At 39.3% G+C, this 27,929-nt stretch overlaps 1 protein-coding gene across 1 annotated transcript in view; it reads right to left on the bottom strand.

Annotated features, from left to right (window-relative positions):
- The window catches only part of slc12a5a (solute carrier family 12 member 5a), a 127,837-nt gene that overhangs the window by 43,763 nt on the left and 56,145 nt on the right, over positions 1–27,929 (bottom strand). The window contains exons 2-3 of the mRNA XM_036571237.1: positions 16,062–16,156; positions 13,566–13,697 (exon numbers count right to left, since the gene is read on the bottom strand). Coding sequence (XP_036427130.1) covers positions 13,566–13,697; positions 16,062–16,156 — 227 coding nt within the window. The remainder of the gene's footprint in view (positions 1–13,565; positions 13,698–16,061; positions 16,157–27,929) is intronic.

Raw genomic sequence — 27,929 nt, 5'->3', positions numbered from 1 at the left:
GTGGTAGTTCACAGGGTTTGAATTGAGGAGGAGCTTCTGATGGTTCATCCCCATGGGATTCTAGTAGTGTGTCAGTGCTAAGTTAAAGGCAATTCACATGAACTTTTTTATTAGGCTTGTATTAACATTCAGTGATGTATCTAGGACTTGCAGAAGGTCCAGAGTGGTGTTTTTTTCAAAACATGGCTGATTCCTCTGCCACTTTGTAATTAGGCTGAGTCAGTCAGGATTTTCCTTCAGCTCTTGAAATCCTAATCAACAGGACAGCTCACTTAGCTATATCTACATATATACCATGGTGAAAACTATCCATAACTGGCCAGTTTTCCACTGGACATTTTAAGAATTTAACCCTTTTGTTTCCCTCCCAAATTTCACAATGAAAGAAGAGCAGTATGGTAATTTTTGCAGAGGTTAAATACATGGATAATTCTATTAAATAAAAATAAACACAAAAAATTACAGATGTATTTTTTAGTTCATGGAATTGATTAGGCCCTCTCATTCTAACACAGTTTTACCACTAATTGGTCTTAAATACTGGAGTTAATGTAGCCTATATCTGATAATTCAACAACCTATAGCCCTGAAGAGTGGTGTGCAGACTGCTGGTCACATAGCAACACTGATAACAATCTTGCCTAGCTAGTAGTTACTTAAAAGGCAAAGAGAAAGATTTAAGACAAATATCGATCATTTGTAGAGGAATGGACTTATTTGCATTTATAAGCACTGGTTTCTGGATACGTTTTATCTGGAATGAGAAAAAGACAAACACTAAAATGTTCTAATTTGCAAGCTTCTTGTTCAAATTTTTCCATTCCACCTTAAATGGTGCAGCAGTTAGATTCTGGTGCCTCAGGCACCATTTTGGTGGAACGGGAAAATTGGAACAAGAAGCTGGCAATTGAGAAGCTGACTTCAGCCTCATAAAAAGTCAAACATTGAGAGACATTTTACTAGAAACTGTTCTACTTTTGCAAAAAGTTTCCTGTCAGAGATGCGAGAAAAGCAGCAGAGCTATAGCTAAAAACGAAAACTTTAAACTAAAGCTTAAAGCAGAGCAAAGTATGTGCATTATTTTTATCCTATACTAGTACATTAGCATATACTGAGACATATGTACAGCTAAGATGGTAAAATGGACATAAATGTTGTGGCTCTCAAGGTGGTTTGATTGTTGTTGAAATGACAAAATGGCTCTTTGTAACATTGGGGTTGTCGACCCCTGCCCTAAGAGTTCTCAACTGCTACAACGTTCGTCTTTATCTCTTTATTTTAAAGACTTTAGACTGACTTTCTTTCACTGAGTAAATTTCAAGCCCCATGTCATCTACTATAGATTTTGTGGGCTCATTTCATTTATTTGAATTATGTAGTGGTAAAATAATTGACCAGTGCTGGGAGTTACTGAGCACCACTGCAAGTCAATGCCAGATGTTGTTGCGTGCACCCTTATTAAATACAATAGTTTTGAATTTTGGATGCTGCCTGACTGTGTGTCGTGGCCTTAGTTGCAAAAATCATTTATATTGATATAAATATGAAGTTAAAAGAGTCCTGCCTAGTAATACTGAAAGTAGTCAGCATCAGTACTTAGGACACCTCATAGTCAGACGCTCTGCCCTGGGACCCACCCCAAGACCTCTGTCACAGTTTAAACCCTGAAAGCTCAGATATCACACTGAACAGACAGAGAGTGTTGTGTGTGTCTGTTACGGTCTACAACTTTGGATCATGATGACGACAGGATGACTAGCGACCCCTGGCTCTTGTTAACAATGTTGCTATTCTAGTCCAGACATGTCTGTATTGACCCCAGAGTCAGCCAGAGTAATAGTCCACCAAAAGCACTTTCTTCCTCACAATGGAAAAGTAAGTGCTTTTCAACAAGGCCACGCTCCGGCCGTCCCACCACTCTACCCTGTTCCTCTACAATTAGGAACACGGGAATGCCATTATAGTGAGCGGCCCAAGAGGCGGCAGGATAATAGCAATAGGAATGGCCTGCTCGTCTCTGCATCTCTTCTATCAGCACTTCGGTCGTAATGGAAAAGTGCTGTAGCCTCAGAAACAAAGTCAAAGTCAGGCTCCGATTAGAGAAACAAGCTAGAGTATGGCATCTACATACCAACACAGCATTGCTAGCTCTGACTACATACTAGAACAAGCTACTCTCTGACAGCAAGAGTCGATCTGTGTACTGACAGTTTGTAGTGCAACATACATAACAATATTGCATTAGCATAACCTATGCTTTAATACATGAAAGCAGACACCTACAAGAAAATAGTCTTAAACACAGCCATTTAAACTCTGACACAGGCAATGCTAAGATATTTTACTAAACATGCAAAGCATTCAAGCTACTCCAGTAGTGCCAGAGTCCTGAAAAAAATGAAGTATTCCAGTAAAGCTGTACTAAACTACACTCTTACAAATAAAGGTACACCTTTAAAAAAGGCCTTCTTCAAGAGGCTCTCAGTAATACAGTGGTTTTCTATAGAACCATTACAAATGGATAAATGGTTCGTTGTATGGTTAAATTGTTCTCCTCTATGATGGAGAACCTTTTGACAAGGGTCCTAGAACTTTGTTTGGTACATTATAGAACCATTTTTCAGATGCAACATACCTCATGGATCTGGCCTGCTTCTTCCTTCCTTCCTTCCTTTCTTTCTGGCTGACTGACTGGCTGATTGATTGACTGACTGACTCGTTGACTGACTGACTGACTGACTCACTCACTCACTCACTCACTCACTCACTCACTCACTCCCTCCCTCCACTTCTCCACAAGGGGGCACTATTAGCACTCAAATTGCTTTTGGTGTGTAGCTTTGTGTATTCCTGTCTTATAAGTATATGCAGGGCTGACTGTTGCCTTTTGGGGGCCCTAAGTGAGATTTTTTGTCCCCCATCTTGCGAGTTGATGTACTGTAAAATTAGAGGCTAACTAATAACAATGATGACCACACACTGTCTAAATTGTATAACTTTATAACTGGTTATTTGTGTATTGCTGATGATTGGATGCTTGTTTGGGATTCTAATAAGTCACACAGCATTCTGAGAAGGTTACCTGTAATTAAAACATTAACAATAAAATATAAAATGTGCCATAACTTTTGCACAAGCCAATTATTTTTCAGTTACATTTCAATTACATTTAGCAATTCAGAAAATAAACAGTAACTATGCATTAAGTGTGCTCTCTGTGGAGGATGTATAACTTATTTTTACTTTGAAAATCAACAAAAGCATGTAATTTGACCAAAGGTGCCCAAACTTGCATACAACTGTATGTGAAAAAAGCAAATACCTTTTATTCCACTGATTCTGTCTAATCAGATATCCCTATATGTTAAACTTTCCGCGAGGGAAATGGCTTTCTAATAGGCCTCTAACAGTGTCCTACATGATCCTTCCAGCGACATCTTCACATTTGGCACCTTTAGCGGGGACCAGCTAGCCAAAAAGCCATGCTTTGTCACCGCACTGGCTGAAATGAGTTCTCATTATGAAACTGGCGATTTGTCAGGCAGGTGAGAATGTCTGAATCAACAGCGTTTGGCAGAGGTCACTCTTTCTCCGAGCATGTCTCGGGAATAGAGGCTATCATAGACGACTCACATTCAATTTACTCTTCCACTATCTGGAGCAGGTGTGTAATCAAGTCTCTCTGCGTGTGCAACTGTTTGTGTGTGCGAGCACATGCGCAGGCATGTGTGATTGTAATTTCCCCTGGGGTGCTCTCAAGCTGCAAGAGACTCAGGTACTGCAGTGGCACAGAGCAACGGCAGATGCCCGGTGCTCCCCCCCAGGGACAGCTTTTGGAGGACCCCGGCTGTGTGGGCTCAGGTGCCCCGGCCCCACTTCTGCCATCGCCAGCTGCTCAGCCTCTCGAGCCCTCGTGCCCACCCTGCCTCGGACACCATGCCACCCAGGCCGCCCCGGACCACCTGCCCAGCTGTGGGGGCCAGATGTGCGGGATGTGGTTAGCACAGGATTCTGCTATGTGGTGACACCGCAGTTTTCCCTTAATCATTACTTTAAAGCATGAAAGCTCATTAGAGAGAAATATGAGCTCTAGTACGTTACATAAAAAACCTGAATATGGCCCGCTTGTTATTACTAGCTCACGACTGGATATTGCTCAGTATTCTAGAAGGAGAAATCAACTGCTGAAATACGCAGTTCAGATTTCTATGAGCTAATAAAGCGCAACGCTTTATGAATATAGCAAACTGCTTTATGCTGACTGAACAGCATAAACAAGCAAATGTCATACAGCTAAACAACACGCTGCTGCTTTCTGTGCGCAGCATTTCAGACACTCAATGTGCCATATTTTCTCAGAAACTGTATTCAGATGGTCATTAAAGTCAAAGCGAGTTTTGCATTTACTTACTAGAGCACAATAATGCTATTAGTCATAAATGGGTTGAACCAGGCGGGGAGATTAGACAGCACGATAAGTGGCGGGCCCTTCACAAGCCTGTCCCTTCTGTCATTAAAGTGAGAGAGGCACATGGTGTTGATGTCCTCAGCAATACCTCTCTAATGTCTGAGAAGACTAAAGCATAGATGGGAATTACACAGTGAGTTTGGAGGGAATTACCCAGACGTCTCTATTGAATAAGAATAAAACAGCACCTTCAGAGAACAACTTTTGGGGGGATTTTTCCCGTTCTTACCCCAGTTCCACCTACTAGCTAGGTCTACCCCATCACATGATGCTACCAAGCTGGGAAGGTGAGGGCTAACATGAGGTTCCTCAGAGCCACATGAAATCAGCCACTACATCTTTTCAAACTGGACTGGACAGCCCAACACATGCTTGGAGGTGAACACTAACTGCTAATTCCGTTACATCAGCTAATAGATGCCTGTGTTGGCTAACACTGCACTGATTGATGGGGGAGAGGAAGGGCCGTCCTACCCACCCACAGAGAGCAAGGACAATTATGCTGTATGCAACACTGGCACCCTCCAAACAATAAGGCTAATGCTTAGATGATTGCACCATTCGGTAGCCCTGGGAGTCCAACTACCGAGACCAACTACTGTTTAATAAATTAATATGCATTTGTCATCAACATTCCCCCAACTCCAACAGTGCTTTATTCTAGGTGGGCTGCATTTCTCGACTGATATTTTATTCAATCGAAAGGATCATCAAACACAGACGAGAAATCCAGCCTACCTTCTGACAGGTTTAAAGGATGCTACTAGAGCATCCTTCACACTCTTCTGTCACCCATAATCCTCTCCACATGTGTCTGTCCCATAGAAAGTTCAAGAAAAATGCTGGTAGATTAAACCAACTACTATACGCCTTTCATGGTCAGGGCCCACTGGTGGGCCCAATGTTTTATTACACACTTTTATAACCTAAGAATAGCTCAGCCAGTTTGCATTGAAGTCCCTGTAGGTACTGAATAATAAGCATTAGTATGTAACAAGCCTGGGATTTTAAGGGGTTAAAAATACCAGTAAAAGGCCAATATAATATACAGTACGCTCTTTCTTATCTGTGTGTCTGTGTGAGAGGGTGAAAACAAATGCAGGGTATGAAATGCAACTTCCTTCAGTAAGCTCAACACTTTTTAGTAGCAAGATGGTATTTAAGTACAAAAAAATGTTTTGCCTTCATCATCATTCACATCAACGTTCTCCTTTCCAGCTTACTATCATTCACATCAACTATATTTTCTTTATCAAATTTCACACTGATTTCTTTTCTGATGACGTGAGAAAGTGGCCTTCTTTCCCATCTTTTCATTTAGTCTGGCTTTTGGAACACAGCTAACACGTCTGTTTGTGGTTAATTTATCAGTTGGCATTGGATGGATTCATTCATTTAGTAGGCAGTGATCGGCAAGAAACTCTTCACGTGTTAACGCATGATCTGAGGGTACTTCTTCACATCTGACTAAACTTGCAAATGAACAGTAGGAGCCACATTTTAAACTTTCAATCCATACCACATCTGTGTTTATATGTAGAAGAGGACATTATTAGTAGTAGAATTTGCTGAAGAGTTATTGTCATGCACACATTTATGTTTTGCAAAATAACTCTAGAATTCTAAGTATTATTTTTTTTGTCCCATGTGAATCTCTAGGTATAGCTTACATTTAAGTGGCTCCACCAAACTCTTTCTAAACTTTCACAGACTAGCCTTGAAACCAGTTGAGAGTTAAGATCAATTAAGATCAAGACTCAAAAATCAAGGCCTATTCCACACCAAACCTTAAAGACTAGACTGGCAATTTTCTTAGGCCTTAATCTTGACTCAGTCTCACTTTCAATTAGATTTGGTCTTATTTTAATTAGTCATAGTCTTGGACTTAACAGCTCTACCATCTTCTTAACAGCCTGGGAATGACCGAAGGCATGTGTAGAACAGTGGGCAGTAATCCAGCAGCAAAGGTGAGAGGCTGGAAGAAAGGAAAACAGGGGAGGAGACGAGGGGAGAAAAGTAGTGAGCTTTTAAACACTCTCCTCTCGCTTGGCTGCTCCTCTAGAAGCTGACAGTATTAATGTGCCTCTGCTCAGTTGGGGTGAATTATTAAAGAGGAGGGCCGCAGCCGGGGAAAACGAAAAGGCCAGGCAGGATCACTGTCAGCATCTGTCTGGATTAGTGCATGTGTGTTGGGGGGTATGTGCGAGTCTGTGATTGTGGGTAAACGTGCGGAGAAATGCTGCAAATGAATCAAGCAATAGCCATAAGTTACGAGTGGGGTGTGCAGCAGGAAGGTCGACATGAGCTAGCAATTTTTCATGTGTGTGCGAATGTGTAGCGGACATTTTGGCCAGTGGTCCAGAAAGAGCATATGGCCAGAGTAAATACCACATGTCACCTCTCAGATGAAAACACTGACATCTGACCACCTCCTGTAACAAAGGCCAGCACTGCCTCACAGACTCAGGGATTGGCTAAAGCTTCTGAAAGAAGAAGGTTATGAAAGATCTTAAGACAAACACTAAGAAAACAAAATAGTTTTTAATTGTGACTCATAAAAAAATAAAGGTCTATAGAGATATTACTGTCATTTTTGCTATACTATCTAAATATACAGACAAGTGACAAATTAAAGGTGACAAAAACCTGAATAAATGTGTGGAGGAACATAACAAGTGTAGATGCTTCCAAACTGCTGTACTGCATGATACAATCAAGCATTAACATCTTACCAAACTCTGTGGCCTGTGTGAAATAACATCATATCATTTTATCAAAAAGGCTTTTATCAAGTAGCCTTCATGACAGATGTTGCCTAATTGGAATGATCATTAATAAAAATTTATGTAGGCTAATGTCAGTTGTCACTGACAAGTTTATGTATGTTTCATAGCCTTATGAACAGAACGCCATAGTAGTGCTACCGGACAATGTTTAAGTGACTTTTAAAGAGGGTTTCTGAGAAGAAAGCAGAGAAGAGGCCTCTTTTTGTTTTTCTGCTTCTAAACTGTGGATCTCAATTCCTCTAACAATTAGGGTTTCAAGTTCAGTGCACATTTTTGAGAAACATTTAAAAACGTATCTTTTTAATATCTTTTTTTCATTTAAAATACCATTGTGATTCATATTATTTAGCTTGTCATTTTATCTACTTTTATTTTTCTGATCATTTTTTTCTGCTTGTGTGTTTTTGCTTTCATAACTCAATTTTAATATTAAAATGTAAAGTCCTTTAAGCTGTAAACAGTGCTCTATAAATACAGTTTGTAGTAGTAGTAATAATAATAATAATAATAATAATAATAATATAGGGTTAGGGTTAACTGCTGTCAAAAGTCCAAATTCAATGACCACATCAGTGCTTGTGCAGCTGTTCTGCAGGTGACTGAGAATGTTAATGCAGGATGTGATCAGACTGTGTGAGAAAGTACAGTCTGTCCACAACTCCATAGGAAAGGCTATAGTATGGGTTAGTAGGGATAGTAAGGTGCTTTACACATGGGTGAGTGTATATGCTGCGTACACCAAGAGAACAGTACAGGCTTAAATGCCTGAGTGCGGAGATCTTGTGGCTCTGTTCTGCTTTTACTGGCATTTTTTAGGTCCACTTGTCCCCTTAGAGGGAAGACTCACTACAAATCTGAGTGGTCTCTTCCAGGATCACAATGCCATCCACAGGGCATTATGGGTCACTGAATGGTTTGATGCGTATGAAAATGGCTTAAGTTACATGCTATGGCCTTCACAGTCACCAAATCTCAACTAAATTAAACACCTATTGGAGTCATGTGTTAGACAGTTAAACACTAACTGAGGAAGTATCTTTTAGAAGAATGGTGTTCCATCCCTTCAGGATTGTTCCAGAGACCTGTAGAATCTCTACCAAGGTGCACTGAAACTGTTCTGGTGGTTCATAGTGGCTCAACACCTTAGTAAGATACCTGAGGTTGTTTTCTTTGATGTCTGCACATCATGAATAGGCATCAGTTGTGAGGCTGAATACATTTAAAAAGATTTTATTCCTCAAGACACGTTTCGTGAACCCAGCCCGTTTTGCCTCTCCCCACTTCCAAAGCATCCTGATTTCTTATTCGGCATAAATGTGCAGAGTGTGAAATTTCTGCTTAGGACAATTATCAGCGCAATCAAGCGTGCAGCCAGAGCAACGCAACACGACATGACATTAATCACGACGGGGAGGCTCGCTGAATTTTAACGAGGAACTTTAGACTGATGAGGAGGAGGAGGAGAGGAAGACCTTCGCCCCAGGACTCAGTGAAGCAGAACGAGATCGTTCTACCTTTGCTCTTCAGTCTGATCCGTTTTCCTCCGCCACGGCTTCATGCATGTGAGGAATGGCAGGAACGCCATATGGATTCTGATTTTGCTCGGGAAGTCTTCCCAGTCATCTCTAAGTATTGCTGTGCTTTCTGACCTTGAAAAGAAAAGCGCGGATGTGTCAGCCGAAGGGCCGAATGATGACAAGCTAAACAGTTTTCAGTGATAAGCAAGACGTTAAATTGTTGTTAATCCAAACTGACTTCCAGTGTCTCATGTCTGTGCGAAGGATTGAAAGCTCGAAAGACTGATAAAGAGACAGACGGGCACCCAGAGAGAGGGAAAGAACACGCCAGAAGTGCAAACAAAACAATTCAGAAACAAATCTGAGCGACCTGCTTGCCAAGATAAACCAGACTATTTTCTTTCTTTCTTTTGTCTTCAAGTTTCATTGCAACATTTCTCATTGTTTCATTTGTATCTATGTCAGAACTATCTATTAACAAGCGTAACATCATCTACATTGGCTATAAAGTAAGCTAAACTGTCTAGGATACTGTATTTGAGTGGATCAGACACAGCAGTGCTGCTGGAGTTTTTAAACACCTCAGTGTCACTGCTGGACTGAGAATAGTCCACCAACCAAACATATCCAGCCAACAGCGTCCTGTGGGCAGCGTTCTGTGACCACTGATGAAGGACTAGAGGATGACCAACACAAACTGTGCAGCAGCAGATGAGCTATCGTCTCTGACTTTACATCTACAAGGTGGACTGACAAGGTAGGAGTGTCTAATAGAGTGGACAGAGAGTGGACACAGTGTTTAAAAACTCCAGCAGCACTGCTATGTCTGATCCACTCAGACCAGCACAACACTCACTAACACACCACCACCACTTCAGTGTTCCTGCAGTGCTGAGCATGATCCACCACCCAAATAATACTTGCTGTGTGAGGGTCCAAGGGGGTCCTGACCACTGAAGAACAGGGTAAAAGGGGGCTAACAAAGTACGCAGAGAAACAGATGGACTACAGTCTGTAATTGTAGAACTACAAAGTGCTCCTATAGAGTAAGTGGAGCTGATAAAATGGACAATGAGCATAGAAACAAGGTCATAATGTTATGCCTGATCGGTTTTATATTATAGGTTTGCTACCTCAAGACAATATGTCCACTCTAAGATATAATGCCACACTACTTTGCTTTAGCTCATCTGACAGGGCAGCCTTGGTCACTCAAAGCCTCCTGATCATCTAACGCAAAAACCTGCAGCTTTAACATTCAATAAGTAAAAATTGTCCTTGGTTTGTTTATTGTTAGCATGATTTCCATCTATATTTCTCATGTCTCACTTCTTTACTGCCCATCTTTCACATCACAGACTACAGAGAAGACCATCTTTGTTTGTAGAGACAAATCGCTGCATTTAAAGATCTTTTTAGGCTCCTTCATCCTTTTTCTGCCAAGTGCCAATCTGTGTTGTATTTTTTGAGCTCTTTATTGTTAATAATTGATCCAAGTAGCCAAAAGCTGTCCACCATTTCCACATCTTCTCTGTCAATAGCAAAGTTAGTGGCCTTTTCTGTTGTCATAACCTTAGTCTTCTTTATATTTAGCTGAAGTCCTATCTTTTCACTCTGTTCTTTAATCTTCATTATAAGAGCCTTCAGGTCAGATTTTCTGCTATGAGTGTTGCACCATCTGCATACTGAAGGTTACTGATGTTTCTTCCACCAGTCCTGAATCATTGGTCATCTTCCACCAGTCCTGCTTCTCTCATTATATGTTCTGCAAAACTAGCATTTAATACATCCATCATCTGTCATGTTGTGTAATAAAGGATACTGTATCCTTTTTGTACCCAGCATGCATTGCAAATACATTACACAACTATCAGGAATCCTCTCAGTGTAATAAAGAAATCAATGAATGCTAGCGCAGCTGCTTATGTTGAGGCTAATAAATACAGATGTGAATGGCTTCCTAGCAGCCTGCCCTCAAATACCCACCCATTTTTTTTAAAGTCATCATCATCATCTCATCATCGGAAGATGTTTTTTCTAGTATTTAAACCCGAATATTTTACTCTGCAGGCTCCTGTGGCACCACTGTAAGAGGCGAATTGGCATGTGTGCAACTGAGGTAGTGATGGCTGAATTTAAAAATTTGGCTGGAGTGCTCCTTTAACCAGCATTTAGGAAAAGTGAGCAAATATAAAAAAAAATGAGAGAGAGAGAGAGAGTGAGAGAGAGGTGATGTGAGCGTATGGACCCCTGTGTTCGTGAGCATGTGCTGCTGACCCTCTGAAAATGGAGGCTGATTGGAGAGCAGCTGTTTTGCGCTGCGAGCTAATTAAGTTCAAGACGAGGGGAAGATTATCCTTCTCCCTTCAATCGCGCCGAAAGAACAAATCCTCTCCCACTCTCTCTTTCTCTATTTCACATCTTTGCAGTGGCAGACAGCTGAAGCTAAAGAGTTGCCAAGTTTCACTCTTTAATCCTCACTTCAGCGCTGACGCTTCACATGACCTCTGAGCGAACTGTCACTGCTTTATTACAAGAACAGAGAAGGTGGTAGAATATAAATTATAGAACAGATTGTTCTGGTTCTAAAATCTGATTGGCTTAGTCACATTTGAAGGAGCTGTAATGACCTATGACTGCTTCACAACAACTGAATCCTGCATTACAGCCCCAAGAGGCCACGTCACTAAAAACCACTGTGCCGTGAATGGACTGCTGTGCTTCTCACTGAGTGTACTGGTAGAGGAGGTTCGAACCTGGTTTTGTTTAAGTTTATGTGTTTAGCAACTAAGCTAAATAACAGCTAATATTAATTTTAAAGTTAACATTAACATAAAAGCTCTTCCATTAATATTGATAATATTAATATTGTTAGGTTTTAAACTGAAATTTACTTAAAGATTCACTGTAAAACTGCAAAATAAGTAAAGATTTTGTTACTTGAATGCCTTACGAGCTTCAAATGTCTGTGTTTTTGGTTAGATCTGCCTTAGGTAGGATTAAACTCAGTGTGGGAAAACAAATGTGTGGCACTGTTAGCTTAATGGAAATTTGCAGTGGTAATTTGATGTGCAAAACTTATCATAGCACTTCACTGTATGGTGCCTAGTATTTAATTATGTAGTGCTTATGAATACATTTTGGTACATACTTTGTATGTATGTAGTGACTTGCATGTATGTCGGAGCTTATGTGAACTACCAGGTATGTACAGCAGTACTAAAGGTGGGAAGTGATGATTTACATTAATTCCTTATTACTAAGTATTTCCACTTTTTTCTTACTGGGGTTGAGCATGTAAATTACGTATGGCTGACTGAATGGCTCTTAAAAAGTTTTCTGTTTATAGCTTCACAACAAATTAAGGGCTAGTAAATAGTTGAGAGAAGTCAAGGATGATGCGCTGTAAAACATGAGAAGTCTGCTCAAAGTTATATAGTAACTGATAACATGGCTTTTTTTTCACCCAACTCAAACCTCTTAGTTAAGTCAAAAATTCTCCCTGCTACTGTTTCTAGGTCTGCATTTCAGGTAGATCAAATTTGCATTTTTACTTAATTTTCCCCACTAGTTGGCGCTCCTTCTATCACACAGTCTCATCTGCCATATTTTCCTCTTGGGCTTGCTGATATGGACAGCTGTGGCATTGCTGGGATTCAACCTCACAACCTCCTAATGTTGGGATGAATTATTAGACAGTTGCACCACATGAGACAATGACATCCTCTAAAGTTAAAACAACAAATATTTTCTCCAGTGTATTAAACATGTATCGACACAAAACCTGAGCTGCGTCATGTGTGCCTGAGTGGTACAGTGGACTAAACCGTCACCCCAACAGGAGGTTGTGAGTTTGAGCCCCAGTGATGCCATAGCCACCCATGAGTGTTTACCGAAGAGGAAAAATGTCTAGCAGGGCCGTGTGATGGAAAGAGTCCTGGCTAGTGGAGAAATTTAGTATAAAAACAAGTTCATTTTATTTACCTAACTGAGATACAGAACTAAAGAGATACAGAACTACTGAACTTTTGACTCAACTAAGAAGTTTGAGTTGTGTGTCTGGTGTCCTCAAGTTGAGTCAACTCAAGAATCAGTTACAATATCATTTTGAGTTGAGCTGACCTCTCATTTTTAACAGTGTAAGGGAGAGAGAGAGAGAGAGAGAGAGAGAGAGAGAGAGAGAGAGAGAGAGAGAGAGAGAGAGAGAGAGTACAGTGAATCTGTCAGACTGAAAGAGTAGAGGATGTCTAATGAGAGCAGTCTCTCCTTTGAGGCTACCTCTGGGACTATCTCTGGGTCAAAGGTTCAAAGGTTAGTGAGGAAGGAGAAGGCTGAGATCTGTCATTCAGACAGGAGGTTACATCACAGCCTTTGACCTGACCAACACACAGCTGTCTCCACTAACTACTCTGTCAGATAGCACAAAAGAAGAAACGAAAAGAACAGTGCTGGCTGTTTGGAGTTTGGAAACGCAGGATGGAGGATATACGAATCTGTAGTTTTCCCAAAATCAAGTGCCTTCTTACATTCAGAGTGGATGAATATGCCCATGCCAAGCATACTGAGTCACATTGTAACAGAGGGAAAGTAAAGGGAAGTGGAAAATGGAAACAAAGTATGTGTTGACGTGCTTTTTAGTCAGGAAGTTAAATTCAGATCCCATCTGGTCACACTGGGGGCGCGTTGGAGTAAAAAGTGTAAATGGAATCCCGAAGTCAAGTAATGGCAGATATGATCCTGACATGAAACATCTGTTAACGCAAAGTGCAAACAGTCTTGTTGTGTGTGTGTTACCTGCACAGGTTTCTTGCGTGCGCCCTCGTTGTTCTCGGCCTCCTCGTGTTCCTTGCTGCCCTGAGGCAGGTTGGAGTAGTTGGCGAGGCTACTGAGCAGAGATGATACCATCGGGCTAGTGTCCATCTCCTCCTACACAAACACACAGACATGCAAAGACAGGACGATCTCAGTGTTTTTTACACTCACATACCTACTACTATTAATATTAATACTACTACTACTACCACTACTAGTACTACTACTAATAATAATACTATTATTATTACTAGTAAAACTACTATCACTGATGCTACTAATAACACTATTGCTAGTAATACTACTACAACTAATACCAATATTTAATAGTCCTACGACTACTACAAATAATAATAACAAGGATTTTTACAATTAACCCATCAGTGTTTATACTTGAAATGTTAAATTTTGTCCATGTGTTCTCTGAGCTTGCCTGAACACACATCTAAAGAAATTACAAACCAATTATATTCTTTTGTATGCAAAAAAAGAACTTATAATGGTTTCCTTTTCATCAGGAAAACATAAAGTTTCAAGGCTCACTGCTCTATTTCTACAAACAATACTGAGTACATTTTAAAAAAGTACATACTTTGGTGACTTGGGGGCCCTAATCAACTGCTTATACCACTTATAGGAAAAAATGGCCGTATTTGTGAACAAAAGTATGAAATTTACATGTAATCAAAATCTTCTAAATGGGCATTGTTAGAGGTATATAACACAAAGAAGTATGAAAACACAATTTCATCACTTTAGGCCAGTCAGAACAAGTTCTGTGGCTTATTTTCTTATCATATTAAATGTAGTTGTTGGTCATGAATGGGTTAATTGTTGAAACTTGCTTACTTAATTAGTTGGCAGTGATTAGACTGGCTTCCTAGTGTCCTTTTCCCAATAAAGTACTTTAGAATCATTTTTCCTGCCTGATGGTGCAGAGTGAAGGAATCAAAAATCAGCAGACATTGCAGAGGCCACTACACTTTAATCAAAGCTTAGTGGAAAACAAGAATTTATAATATGATGAATCATGCTTAATAAGACCAGGAACTAACAAGGTAAAAAGGTCAATTTTGACTTCAGGTTGAATTTAAGTTAATTGTTTTTGATTGGCCTTTATTTAATTAGATCAATTGTGAAATAATTGTCGGTGACACTTTATTTTGAATGGTTCTTTTAGATGAAACAATCATTCAACAGACTCTCAGTTACATGTCATCAAAAACATATGAAGGCGCTCCCGAGGGGTGCAACCGTCTAAGCGTTGGCACTATCATCAGGAGATCGCGAGTTCGATCCCTGGTGATGCTACAGCCATCTGTCGCCGGGAGTCCGAGAGAGCACAATTGACCTCGCTCTCTCTGGGTGGGTAGGATGGCCCCTTCTCCCCCCATCACTTAACGCGATGCTAGTCAGCGCAGGCGTCTGTTAGCTGACGTAACAGATCTGGCGTTTGGCGCTTTCCTCCGAGCGCGTTCGGCTGTCCAGTGACGTTGCGTGAGCGGCAGCTCGAAAAGAAGCGGTGGTTGGCTTCACAGGTCTCGGAGGAAGCCTGTGTTAGCCTTCACCCTCCTAGCGATGATAGTATCGTGTGATTGGTAGTCCTAACTGATAGTCCTAACTAGCGGGTGGAATTGGAGACGACTAAATTGGGGAGAAAATCGGGTAAAAATAAAAAATAAAAAATAAAAAATAGGTTAGGATTAGGCTTTGGGTTGAGGTTAAGATTAGGATTAGGGTTAGGGTTAGGATTAGGTTTTGGGTTGAGGTTAAGGTTAGGATTAGGGCCAGAGTTAGGGTAAGGTTGGGTTTTGCATAATAGAAGTAACATATTAACAACACATCTACTTAATGTAAGTAATGTATCAACAGAACATCTACAAGATATTACTCTTCTACAAAGAACCACTCCAAATGAAGTGCTATCTGATTGTCAGATTACTCGATTACTGGTATAGTTGATAGTGCCAGCGTTAATAATAATATGCTTTAATAGCTCAAGGTCACTTTCCAAAGCATCAGCAGTAGAGTGCAAAGTGCAATAATGAAGCACAGCAACACCAACAAGAATAAAACAAAAGGTAAACTAAAAAGAACAGTGGAAATTTTTACTGTAAGGTTAAGATGACATGATCATTAACATGCATAAACAAAAAGCCATGTTAATGTCAAGCGCAAGCCTCCTTGGGAAATACCCAGTTCAAGTGCATTATGTCCTTTCCTGCCTGTTTTACTTTGGAAACAATGTCCTTTTACTAAAGAGCCCCAAGTTTGACGACATTAACCTGCACAGTTCAATTTCCTGTGGTCTGACTGCCCTTCAAACACTAATTACCCTTATTAATCACTGCCAAACCCTTTATTCAATTACTCACTAGGGTGTGTATTTGTTGGCACATCACACTAAAAGAGCAGCTCTAGCTTTAGGTGTGGAGGGTGTGTGTGTGTGTGTGTGTGCGTGTGTGTGTGCATGCATACCTCAAACAGGGCCATGTTTTTGCCGTCATATTGCTGGCTCTTTTCTGGATCGCTGCTGTTGATGAAAGGACTGCTCTCCTTGGGGTTACCATCTCCTGAAAGAAGAAGAGCGGCAAATAAACATCGCAATCAGACCAAATAACAACCTCCAAGTACATGCCGCGTCATCACACACAAAATCACATCAGCCTAGTGTACCAGAGCCAAACACATCAAGAGTGAGCATCTCCATGTTACAAACTCTGATTCGCCTTTGTTCCTCTGGACACATTAAGCCTATTTTTGCATATCACAGTTCCTGTTTGAAGGCCCTGTAGTCAGAAAGTACTGACGGCTGTGCACTAAAAAACAACATATAGGGGGGTCCAAACATCTGAGACCACTAGTGAAAATGCTAATTTTATTGTCAGCATAAGGAAAAAGCAGAATCTTTGAAATATTTACTTGAATTTCAGAAGTTCTTAGTATTAGGAATGTCCCTCTTTTGCTTTAATGACGATGTACAAGTTGAACAATGGCTGCAAGCTGACTACCTTAAACAAGCCTCTGATGAAAAGATCAAATCCACCTGAGAAACATCTGAACAGGTGCCTGAACAGAAGGAAGGAAATTTGACCTCAAATATGTTTTGAAAAAAAATGGATGGAAAAGCCAGAAATTTTAAAAAAGCTGAAATATCTCAAAAGAAATTTGGAGGAAGTGGAAAAGTTGGTTTATCAATAAAGGAGAAATGTGAAAAACGCAAATGGAAACTGATTTTTTGAATGCGTGATGACATAGCAGGTATGAAAGTCATGTGTTTTCTCTCTACCTGATGATAACTTACACTGCGACAAATGAAAATTATCGGCTGTGTCTCAAACCACATATACCACGCTAAATAGTATGGCACATCTGTACATCAAGGGTGCCATAACCAGTATAATAGTATTTATTACTGTAGTATAAGAATGGAGTCACAGCCATCAATGCTATGTCTGTTCTGATGTTTGTTGGGGTTCTGTGGGTGATGGCGAAGTGGGACGGCGCTCATTAGATGGGCCACACCCTGCTCCATCTGGAGACTCTGACAAACAGCTTTGTATAGTTGACTGATGGCAAAACTGCTCTACGATGAGCTAAAAAAGTTTGAATCCCTCCACGCACAGTCTTGTCTCATGCCGTACAGTGCAACCTGTGACACACAGGAATCTGTGCATAAAAGTACTTGATGAAAACAACAATTGATTTTCTTTTTCTTTCAAAGACCTTGAAATTTGCTTCAAATTTGTGAAATGTTTGAATGGAAACCCTGCTAACGTCACAAATTTGCTTTAATTTATGCCAAACCTTGAACATTTCTTCTTCATATTACTTGTAATTTCATTTTTCATCTAAAGCTTTCTGTTTATTTCCAGGTTAAAATGTAAATCTAGATTTTCCATGAGCTCTCAGACTTTAGAATCCCTTACTGAGTATAAAAAAACTAATGATTGTCAGCAACTTTAAATTGGGAAAAGCAGCTCGATTCATAACAATAAACACGTTTAATTTGCGCTGTTTCTTTTTGTTCGTGCATTATAACAGGACGGTGGCCAGTGTGGGCAGTTGAGTCTTGGTATAAGCTGCCTGTTTCTGCTGATCTGTGTCCTGTAATGTTGAGGTTTTGGAGATCAGCCGTGTTTGTGCTGATAGCCCCAGGCTGTCAGTAAGCCACCTGGAGTCAGGACTTGGCTTGCTCCGGGGCTATTTATAGAGCAGGGTGACAGGGTTAGACTGGTGATGGGGACTTCTGAACACAGGCCACAGGAGGGGAATGCTAAGGAGGCGGCTACAGTCTCAGACCAAATTCATACACACTCAATTCTGTATTCCTGCCTTTCTGGGGTATTTCCATATCCTTGCTACACTTTGTAGCACTACAAAACACCACTAACACCACTAACCTTAAAAAGCTCATATCCATAATCCAAGGCAGTCAATCAGGCCAGATGTAATTTACATGTATCAGTCATTAAGGCAAAGTGACAAAAACAGCCTGAAATAAACAGAGGTTGGAAAATGATCATGTGAAAATGAACGATGGCTGTTTTTGGTACATAAAACCAGATAAACTACAGGGAGAAAATAAAAAAAACAAGAAAAATGGATCTGGGCCCTCAGGAAAAGTCTGGCTCTTTGACTTTTTCTAATTGAACATATAAAAGCTGCATTAAAAATGTCTGAACAACATCAATTTTTTCATGTTTTCTAGACTAGAGATATGAACCCGCACAGACTTTCAGTATGACACACTACTTGAATATAACATATCTGACTGACTAAAAAGTAGGGCTGTCACAGCAAATATCACCACACTGACATAATTCAAAAGTCAAAACAACGTATTCACATGGTGGTGTCATCACCACTGGACCAGCACTTATGATCTGGCCAGAGGGAAAGCTATCGGTCATCATCACTCTAGGATGAGTTGTCATGAATGGCCCAAACACATTTCAGTCCAAGGCCTCCGGCTTGTGTGAGCGGTGAGGTGGAAATGACAGAAAAAAGAATTCAGCTATTCTGATGGAATTCACGGCATCAACAACATGAACATGTGAGAAGAAACTGAAAGATTCAACTACCTGCATCTTCATATAACGTGATTTTCAGTCTGTGTGCTCCGGCTTAGTTAAAAACGGGGCCTGAACTGTCTGCATGAGAAAATGTATCCTGAGTAAACTGGATTCCACTGAAGGGGGTAGAAGCATGGGTTTCTCATCAGCAGCCAGAACTGCTTCAAAGGAGAGCCGACTAGTTCTAGATATTCAACAGATTATGTCAACATTTTCTTCTGTGTTGCAGTCGGCTGTCTGGGAAACTTAAGCAAACTTAAAACTGCTCTTAGAAGATGTAATGCATAGACATTTTCAATAAAAGATCCTTTCCAGATCCCTAATGGGCCCCTCCAAGAACCCAAACCCCTCTGGGGTTCCTCAAATTTAGATATCTCTTTCATATTTTGTTGTGAAACCAAACCTCAAACCTAAATGTAAAGGCAACAGAGCACAGCTGTTAGCTAGCTACCAAAATAACAATAACTACAATATACATAACATTAGATAGCTTGATAGCTAATGTTAACTGTACAATCCGCAACTGGCTTGCTACATCACAATATCTGTTTGTAAATATTACAGTTATGAAACCTTTACTTTAAAGGTGTCTACATAACACATTCATAACATCTTACATAAACACTTCATAACATGGTCATGAATGTTTAAATCAACATTCATAAAGCATACATGTTTTATACAACATTAATATGTCCGTGTATTAAAGTGACATGTAAAGCAACAGATGTTTAAGAAAAAATCAGATAATTAAAAGAAATTGAAAGTGTGGGTAAAACATGCAAAATGACCAAAGGGATAAAGTAAAATCATTTTGATTTTGACTGTCCAGAAATTGGCCGTTTTACTGAAAATTATATACTTTTCAAAAAAAAAATTGACATAATAGCCCATATTGATATCATGTAAAACATGTATACTTTATAAACATTGATTTAAACATGCATTATCATGTTATGAAGCATTTATGTAAGATGTTATGAATGTGTTATGTAGACACCCTTCTAGTGTTACTGGTCTTTTTCCCTCAGTCTGGATAAAATGACAAAAGATTTGCAAAAAACTGGTGCAGTCACTGCAAACCGCAAGTGGGAATACAAACTAAAGCAGGATGATATGTGAAAAACACGTGGGGACAAACAATCCTTTCTGCTCTCAATATATTTCAATTAAGCTATGAATTTGCAATTAAACCTAATGTTTCATTTTAAACAGCCGGATGTAAACCAGCCAATTTAATTGCCTCCTCCTGATTTTATTGTGTGAGACGAATAACAATTTGTTTCGAATGTTGGTTATGCATATTGGGCCTGTTTGGTAAAAATGTGGGCTACTTATGTAAGTATGTTTAGTCTGTGACTTTACTCAGAGAGAGAGATTACTGGAGTGAGCCTATAGCTTGGAAATCAAGCCTTATTTGATCTTGCCGCGTTTATGCATGATCAAAAGAGCTGATTTTTAACATGATGCAAATTAGATGTGCAAGTGCGAAGAACCTTTCCCACAACAAGAACCTTCCATGTTCAAACTTCTTCTTTTCCCTAGAACCGTACACCCAAGCTGGGAACATTTATTTTTAAAAGTGTATGGTGGCCTGTGGGCAGCTGTTGTGGAGCAGCTGTTGCCTTTTCTCATAGGTGACCTTTCTGATAGGCTGCTGGATTTCCTGCTCCATCCACATCCTCAAATACAAGCTTACAAACACGTAGAAAATGAACACGGTGATCACTGTTGATGTACTGTAATCATTAAATGGACGATGGTCACAAATGCACAGTGCAGTTTTTCCAACTGCTCTTATAATTCCAGTAAAATTTACAGCTCTAGAGCCCTGTAGAACCATGCTAGGTTCATATCTGATCTTAACATGTTCTGCACTGTTGGACTACATTGCATTAATGGGGAAAATGGCTATAGCTGCAAGCAGATATGGTATAAGAGAGATACAGTATTAAAGGGAAAACATACTAATGGCTAAGAAGCTACCTTGAAGAGAGAGATCAATATGTGCAAATAAATAATGTCCAATGTGATTCGTCGAAGGTTACTTGTGGGGTTCCACAAGGTTCAGTGCTAGGCCCTAAATTCTTTATACTGTGTATAATGCATTATTTGGTGAAGATACCAATCAATATTGCTCTGGGAAATGTTTGGAATGGTTTCTGCGTACAGTGGACAGAGAACTGAATGTCTTAAAGAAATTATTTGATATTATCATTGAATTTAAGTAAAACAAGGTTTATAACATTTGGTAATCGGCAAATTAATAAATCAAGCTAAAAATATGATCAGTAATGTTGAAGTAGAGAGAGTGTATGAAAATAAAAAAGAAGAAGAAATTTCTAGGTGTGATAATTGATCATAAATCATATTGGAAACCACACATAAATAATAATGTGAAACTATATATGACTAAAACCATTGCAATATCATATAATATATATGCTGTATTGTTTTCTCATAGCTCCATACATTACCTACTGTGTAGAGGTATAGGAAAACACATACAAAACCAAATTTAATCCAATTAATCCAACATTAATCCAGTTTTCATGCTACAGGAAAAAGCTACAAGAATTGTAAATTGACAGAATTATAACACCAACCAATGCAGTATTTATTAATTTACATGCTAGTTGACCTTAAAACTGCACAGATAATGTACAAAGCACAACATAACCACTACTACTACTAATACTCCTGCTACATATACACAGAGCCAAGCATTTAAGTGACATTTTTTATTATTTATGAAATTTTAGTTAGCTACTGTGTATACAATCTGACCATCTGTAGCCTTAATCTCAATTCCTTGTTGCTAAGACCAAAACAGAGATCTGAGGATTTAACCAAGTGTTCCTTGAGCTTTTGTGAAAACCCATAAGTTGGATGACTCTGTTCTGTTGGCAGTTTAACTGAACCTTCTGTAATAAGTGTTTTTATTGCAATCTTCCTTAATTATCTACTGTAGCCTTGAACTACACAAACCTACTGCATGAAAATAACAAATTAGTCACAGATGCCAAGACAGTAATGCAATGTAATTGCGAAATGGTTCTAAAGGAGCATATTACATTAGTGCAAAGGGATCTGGCAGAGTTTCCCTCACAAGCCCCAGTTCACTCCTGTTCATTCGTGATTAAATGTAAAGCTTGAATCCTGATCATAAAGAACAAAAACATAAATCATTCTGATCGAATAAAGCAAAACATACTGAACACTGTCAAATGTAATTGCCGTTACAACAGACCTCGTCCCCATCAGCAGTGACAAATAGGTGTAAACCGGTTTTGACATTTGAGTCACGTAGGCTCTTATCAAAATAATACAAGGTTGGAATAAAGCTGCGGGCACTAAGATAAGGAACATAAGGACATACATGATTAAAGGAGGGGAAAAGTGAAAAATAAATAATATTCCTTGCTTCTTTCCTGGTTAGTAGAGGACCAAACTGTGTGTGCAATGTGGATTACAAAACACAAGGAACATAACAATTAAACAAAGGAAAATGCACCAATTATTGTCTTATAACCACCAAAATAAACCTAGATGGCTTTCTACCTCAGACCATAATCATTGTAATCAACCCAGGAACATCCAAAAGACACAATTAGGTGGTCAAACAGTTGCCATTGTTTAGCTTTCATTACTGGAATACAATTCATCAACCAAACAGAACTGAACAATGACTGGGATACAACTAAACTACAGAAATGAAGGTGCTTACCAAACACTACCACCTTGAATGAAGTGTGACAGAATTAAAGTAAGTACATGTTAGTGTGCAACAGTGTTTAGGTGTAATTTGCAGAATTACTGAAAGAGAGGGGCATGTTCACTAAAATGACCATTATGGACTTCAGGAGATTAGAATAACCATGAGGCACTTAACAAAATGGTTAAACATGAGCACTTCTTACAGCTTTTTTTTCTATTTCTTTCCTGCTTTGAGTGCAGTCATCAACCTTGTATGTTTTACAGTTGTGTGCAAAAGTTTGAACACCCCGGTCGAATTACATTTTATTGATTTTCTAAGTGAAAATAAAACATAAATTGTGCCAGATTTTTTGCACATGCTACATTTTATGTTTTATTTTTTCCCCAATGTTAAATTCAGCAAATAAACAGTAATTGTGCATTAAAATGTGCATAAGTGTGTTCTCTGTAGATGACGTTGTTCACTTATTTACAGTTAACAAAACGGAAAAGTGGGGGAAAAAATAGTTTACAAAAATGGGGATTCCTGACAACCCTGCAAGAACTGCTAGACCACAAAAACGGCCTCCATCAGATTAACAGCACTTAAAGCTTTCATCTTTGAGAGAGAGGAGAAAATCAAGCTGCTTCAGATCTGAAAACATCCACAGGTGTTTCTGTCCATCCTTCCACTGTGAGAAGACGACTCAGCGCTATGAATCTGAAAGGATGTGTAGCTGTCAAGAAGAACCTCACTGAGAAAAAAAAAATAGACAACAAAAAAGAAATCAAACAAAGAAGGTGCTGGTGTTCTCAGAACAATGGACTGACCACCCCAGAGTTAAAGTTCCAGACCTCAACATCACTGAATGTATTTGGACTACCTGGATTGTAAGAAGCAGAAAATGCAACCAACTTCTAAGACTGAACTGTGGAGGTGTGGAGAAATATCCCCGCACATTTCTTTGAAAAACTAAAAGCAAGTGGAAGCCATAATAAAGGTAAAGAGTGGACACACTAAATACTGAAAAAGTTGATATTCTACTTAATTGTTGAATCTTTTGTGTAATTTGCAGTTAAATGTGTTTTTTTTCTGCTGAAAAATAAATAACTTGTATTTAGTGGCTTTAGTGGCTTTAACTGGAAATTAATTACTATGTGAACATGATGAATGGTTCAATAGAAATGGTCCAAAATAACTTGGAATAAAATCTTGTTGCATAAATATACATTAAAGCTCATGTTCTTTCCCTCCTTTGTACAGTTGCCATTTCAGAGATTTCAACAGAGGCAACATGCACCTATTTATTTTGTATGCATCTGTACACAAAACAGTAAACAACCATATGTCTGAAGCAGCTATGAAGGCCCTGAGGCCTCTAAAATGCAGTCGTCTCTCCTCACCGTGCCTAACTAGCACACGCAACCTGAGGGGCCGACCGCTATCGTTACATCATCGCCAAGTGACAGGTCTAATCCATGTGCAGTCATTTTATTCCCCTCTCGACATTGGATGATGGGGCCCTAGGTCAGCGTTCCGCACGAAAGCCACATCCCATCACGGGTGTCCACAGATGGCTTTGCATGATGGTAAATTAATTAGAATCCCTGCATCAAAGATTGCCAACTATGATCAATGTTTAACAGGCACTCTTCAGAGCCAGTGACTTCAGAGGTAATTAGTGCATGACTGTGTGTGTTAGACTGCGATTCTATGTGTGTTTGAGTGTGTGAGGTGGGGATGACATTGTCGAGGCAATCAGAGATACTAAGCTGAACTACACAGGTCGAAGGTTTTCTCATTAGAAGATGTGCTGAAAGGATTTTAGCTTTTAGATTATCTAGTAAAACAATCTGCATGGTTTGAAAACCTAGTTGAGGTCTAGAGAATCTCCATTCGTTTGTGTGGCCTCTGCGTCCAGAATCATGACTAAAGAACCAGGATGTGATCACTGAAACATGAGGACTACGTCATGATAATAAGTTGCTATTTAGGACTAAAGACCAATCCCATTTCTTATTTTTACCCCTACTTCTTGTTTCGAGTGTCGCCTTGCCTTTTGGACCATAATACATTGAAACGATCTTAAAGTCTTAAAATGACAATAATCTAGTCTTCTAAGAGACACTGTACTGACCAGTGTCTTTTGTGAACTGATTCTTTCTGGGCCATTTAAGCTCTGGTAGCCAGGGCGTTTTATGTTTCTCACAGTGAATTGGCTAAATAAGTCGTTGCTGAAGTGAATCATCATTGATTTTGTTCCTAACTGATCTCACAACAGCCAGTTTTACTCCCAGAGTTCATTATTATCTCCAGTTTTCTCAAGGCATGTCTGTTTTATTGACACAAGTAGTGTAAATCTGTGCTCATAAATTGTGTTCTCTCACTTTTAGAGACCACCTCAGTACTACTTTGTACAGAATTCTAGAAGATTAGCTTTGAAATGGATGACCTTGCTAGAGACTGGGGGAAAATTGAAAGGCTTTGGATTGGGTAACAAAATAGATAAACTTACGACCCCTTTCCAGCTAACAGGTCAAATCTAAACATCTGTCTAAAGTGGATAATTATTTTTTTAATAGATATGATTCCAGCATTATTCTGCATCCCACATTCTAAGCCCTTACCAAGCCAAAAAGTTTTATTACACACTTTTATAACCTAAGAAAAGTTTGCATTGACGTCCCTGTAGTTAAAGGATAATAAGCCTTATGATGTAATAAGCCTGGAATGTTAAGGGGTTAATCTGGAAAGCTTTCATGAGTTTAAGACTGTTTGATTTTCTATGTTTTTCCTTGAACTGTAAATTGTGATCCAACTGTGATCCAGTGTTCCGCAGTCAATCTTGCTATTTTGTATGATTTTACAGTACAGTCGTATGCAAGAGTTCTGGCACTCCTGGACAAATAACACAGTTTATTGATTTCCAGCACATTTTTAATGCAAATTTTAAATTTGACATTTTGGAAAACATAAAACATAGCCTGTGCAAAAGTTATGGCACCTTTGTGCACTACAATATGTGGAGGAATGCTACATTTAAGTGTGTCCTCTTTCAGAGGACGTGTTAACTTATTTTCACTTAGAAAATCAACAAACAACAAACGTGATTTGAGGTGTTCAAACCTCTGCGTAGGACGGTGTAGAACAGACTGACACTAATTGAGCACTATAAAAGATACTGATGGGCTTCAAATGCTTCTATTTGATACTACTATAATCTCCTGATTGTGTGATCACCAGGACAGTTCTCAGACTGGAAAGGAGATTAAATAGAAGGGTGACAGAACGTGAACATGTCCTTCTGATCAAATCCTATGTATGCTATGTGTTAGGAGACAGATGTGTGGACAGCTGTATATGATGTGGCCGGGCTGGCTGCGTCTGATTGACAGATAAGCCTCTGGAGCGTTTCAGCACTTCCTGTCAGACTGTCAGAGCGCATCGGAGCTGAATCGGACTATAGAGAGCTCCCTGTTCAGAGCGTCTCCGTCTTCTTAGCATGCAGAAGCTCGTGGCTAAAACATAGTAACTCAGTGACAGCAGTGGAGGCTGTCCTCTAATGAAGCTTTACTTTAGTTTAGCAGGTGACCTTCAGGCATCCAACCCCACCTCCTTCTACACTGGCCAATCCGTTTGCAGCAAAAAAGGTTAGTTAAGGTGTTGCCTTCAAAGTACACAAACTGCAAAGTAACACTTGCTCTTTAATTGTCACGCTAAAATCAGCACAATATTTCAGCCAACATGGCCTTGGAATTGGAAATGGAATTGCTGATTTTTGCATGCCTATTCATTATAGTGTTTATAAAGAGCAATGCACTCTCTATTCTCTCGTCCTTATTGTGCATTTGGACAGCCTTCATAAGTCTCTGAGTTTACTGCATAAAAGTTGCATTTGAATGGCTAACAAAGCCGTAAATACAAATGATTAATAAGTTCCATGTTATCTGAGTTTACACGTTGTGACCAGACAGATTATTCTCTTATACCAAATCACAGTAGACTTAGTCTTTGTAAATGGCTGCTAATTATGTCAATTTTCAAATGACTTTTTGTTGATTTTCTAAGTGAAAATAAGATAATATATCCTCTACAGAGAAGACACTTCTACACATTTTTATGTAAAATTGCTGTTTATTTGCTGAATTTAACATACTGAAAAAAATCACACATAAAATATGGCCTGTGCAAAAGTTATGGCACCTTTGTGCACTACACTATGTGTGTCTGTGTTTGTGCTTTTTTCCCAGTATATTGAACTCAGCAAATAAATTAATACCTTTTATTGATTTTCAGCACATTCTAATGCACAATTACTGTTTATTCACTAACTAATAAAAATAAAAATTGATATAGAGACATAAAATTTACAGAATGCCATATTGAAGTGTTTTCTGAAGAGGATTTGTTACCTATTTTTTCTTAGAGAATCAACCAAACATAATTTCACCCAGTGTGTCCAAACTTCTGCATACTACTGTTGTTGGCATGACAAACTTATCTGGTACTAATATGACCACCTGAATGCAAACAATAGGCTCTTACAATTTGTTGTGTTGGCAGTTTTCTTCCTTTATGAGTTGCCAAGCACTGTCCAAATGTTCCTATTTCTAGCCAACCAGATCTAGCATAAATGACCAGCTCTGAAGCACAGCGCTGGACACTGCAAACATAAACCTTATTACTAGTCAATTCTTATTTGATTTTTTGTATGACCTTGTTGGTTATTCTACTTACAGCTCTGCATACGGATGCAGATACAGGACTTCAGTATAGGTGTTGATATACAGTATTTTTCATGTACATCTCTGACAAAACTGGGACTAAATATGCTTGGATAAGCATTATAAAGAAATATGACATGTAGGGGTATAAATGCAGTAAAGTAAAAAAAATGCTGGCATTTCAGCACAGTAGCTCAGTATCACTGTCTTCAGCGTCTTCCACAGACCAGTAAATGTGTTTGAAGTATCGGTCAAATGTAAACATCTGTCATGATCATTTTAAGCAATCATCTGCTGATAATGATATGATTCCATTATCTTTGTGCGTCCCTAATTCTGAGAGCTCTAAATATACCTGTTTGATGTATTGTCTAGTGCATGGTTGCCCAATCCTGGACCTAGAGATCTACCACCCTGCAGAGTTTAGCTCCAACCCTAACACAGGTAATGAAGGCCTTCAGGCATATATGAACATTAGATCTTCAGGACCAGGATTGGGCACCCCTGGTCTAGTAGTAAGCAAAGATGACTGGATGTATCTTAAACAATATTTGCCACTTATATGAGGGGCTTTAAAAGTTTGAAACTGAAACTGGCAAAAGGTCGGATGAAACCCCAGACGTAAGAAAATGTCTTCAAGATTATAGTCCAGTGCTGGACGTCTGACAACCTTCACAGACTTTTTCTGTTGACTTTGCCTTGTTTGATTGTTTGACTGTTTGTGCTTGGATTCAAACAGTCTTTGCTCTTCCATCCATCCTAACTTGACCACTCATTACAGCAGCCTATCGACTAATGGCTAAATTTGAGTGAATTGCCTTTGCTGTGAAATTCAGCAGTATAAAACCTT

This window comes from Colossoma macropomum, unplaced genomic scaffold (genome assembly GCF_904425465.1).
Source record: "Colossoma macropomum unplaced genomic scaffold, Colossoma_macropomum, whole genome shotgun sequence".
Lineage (NCBI taxonomy): Eukaryota > Metazoa > Chordata > Actinopteri > Characiformes > Serrasalmidae > Colossoma > Colossoma macropomum.
Note: the sequence above shows the minus strand (reverse complement) of the source record. Positions and strands in the feature narration are given on the sequence as shown.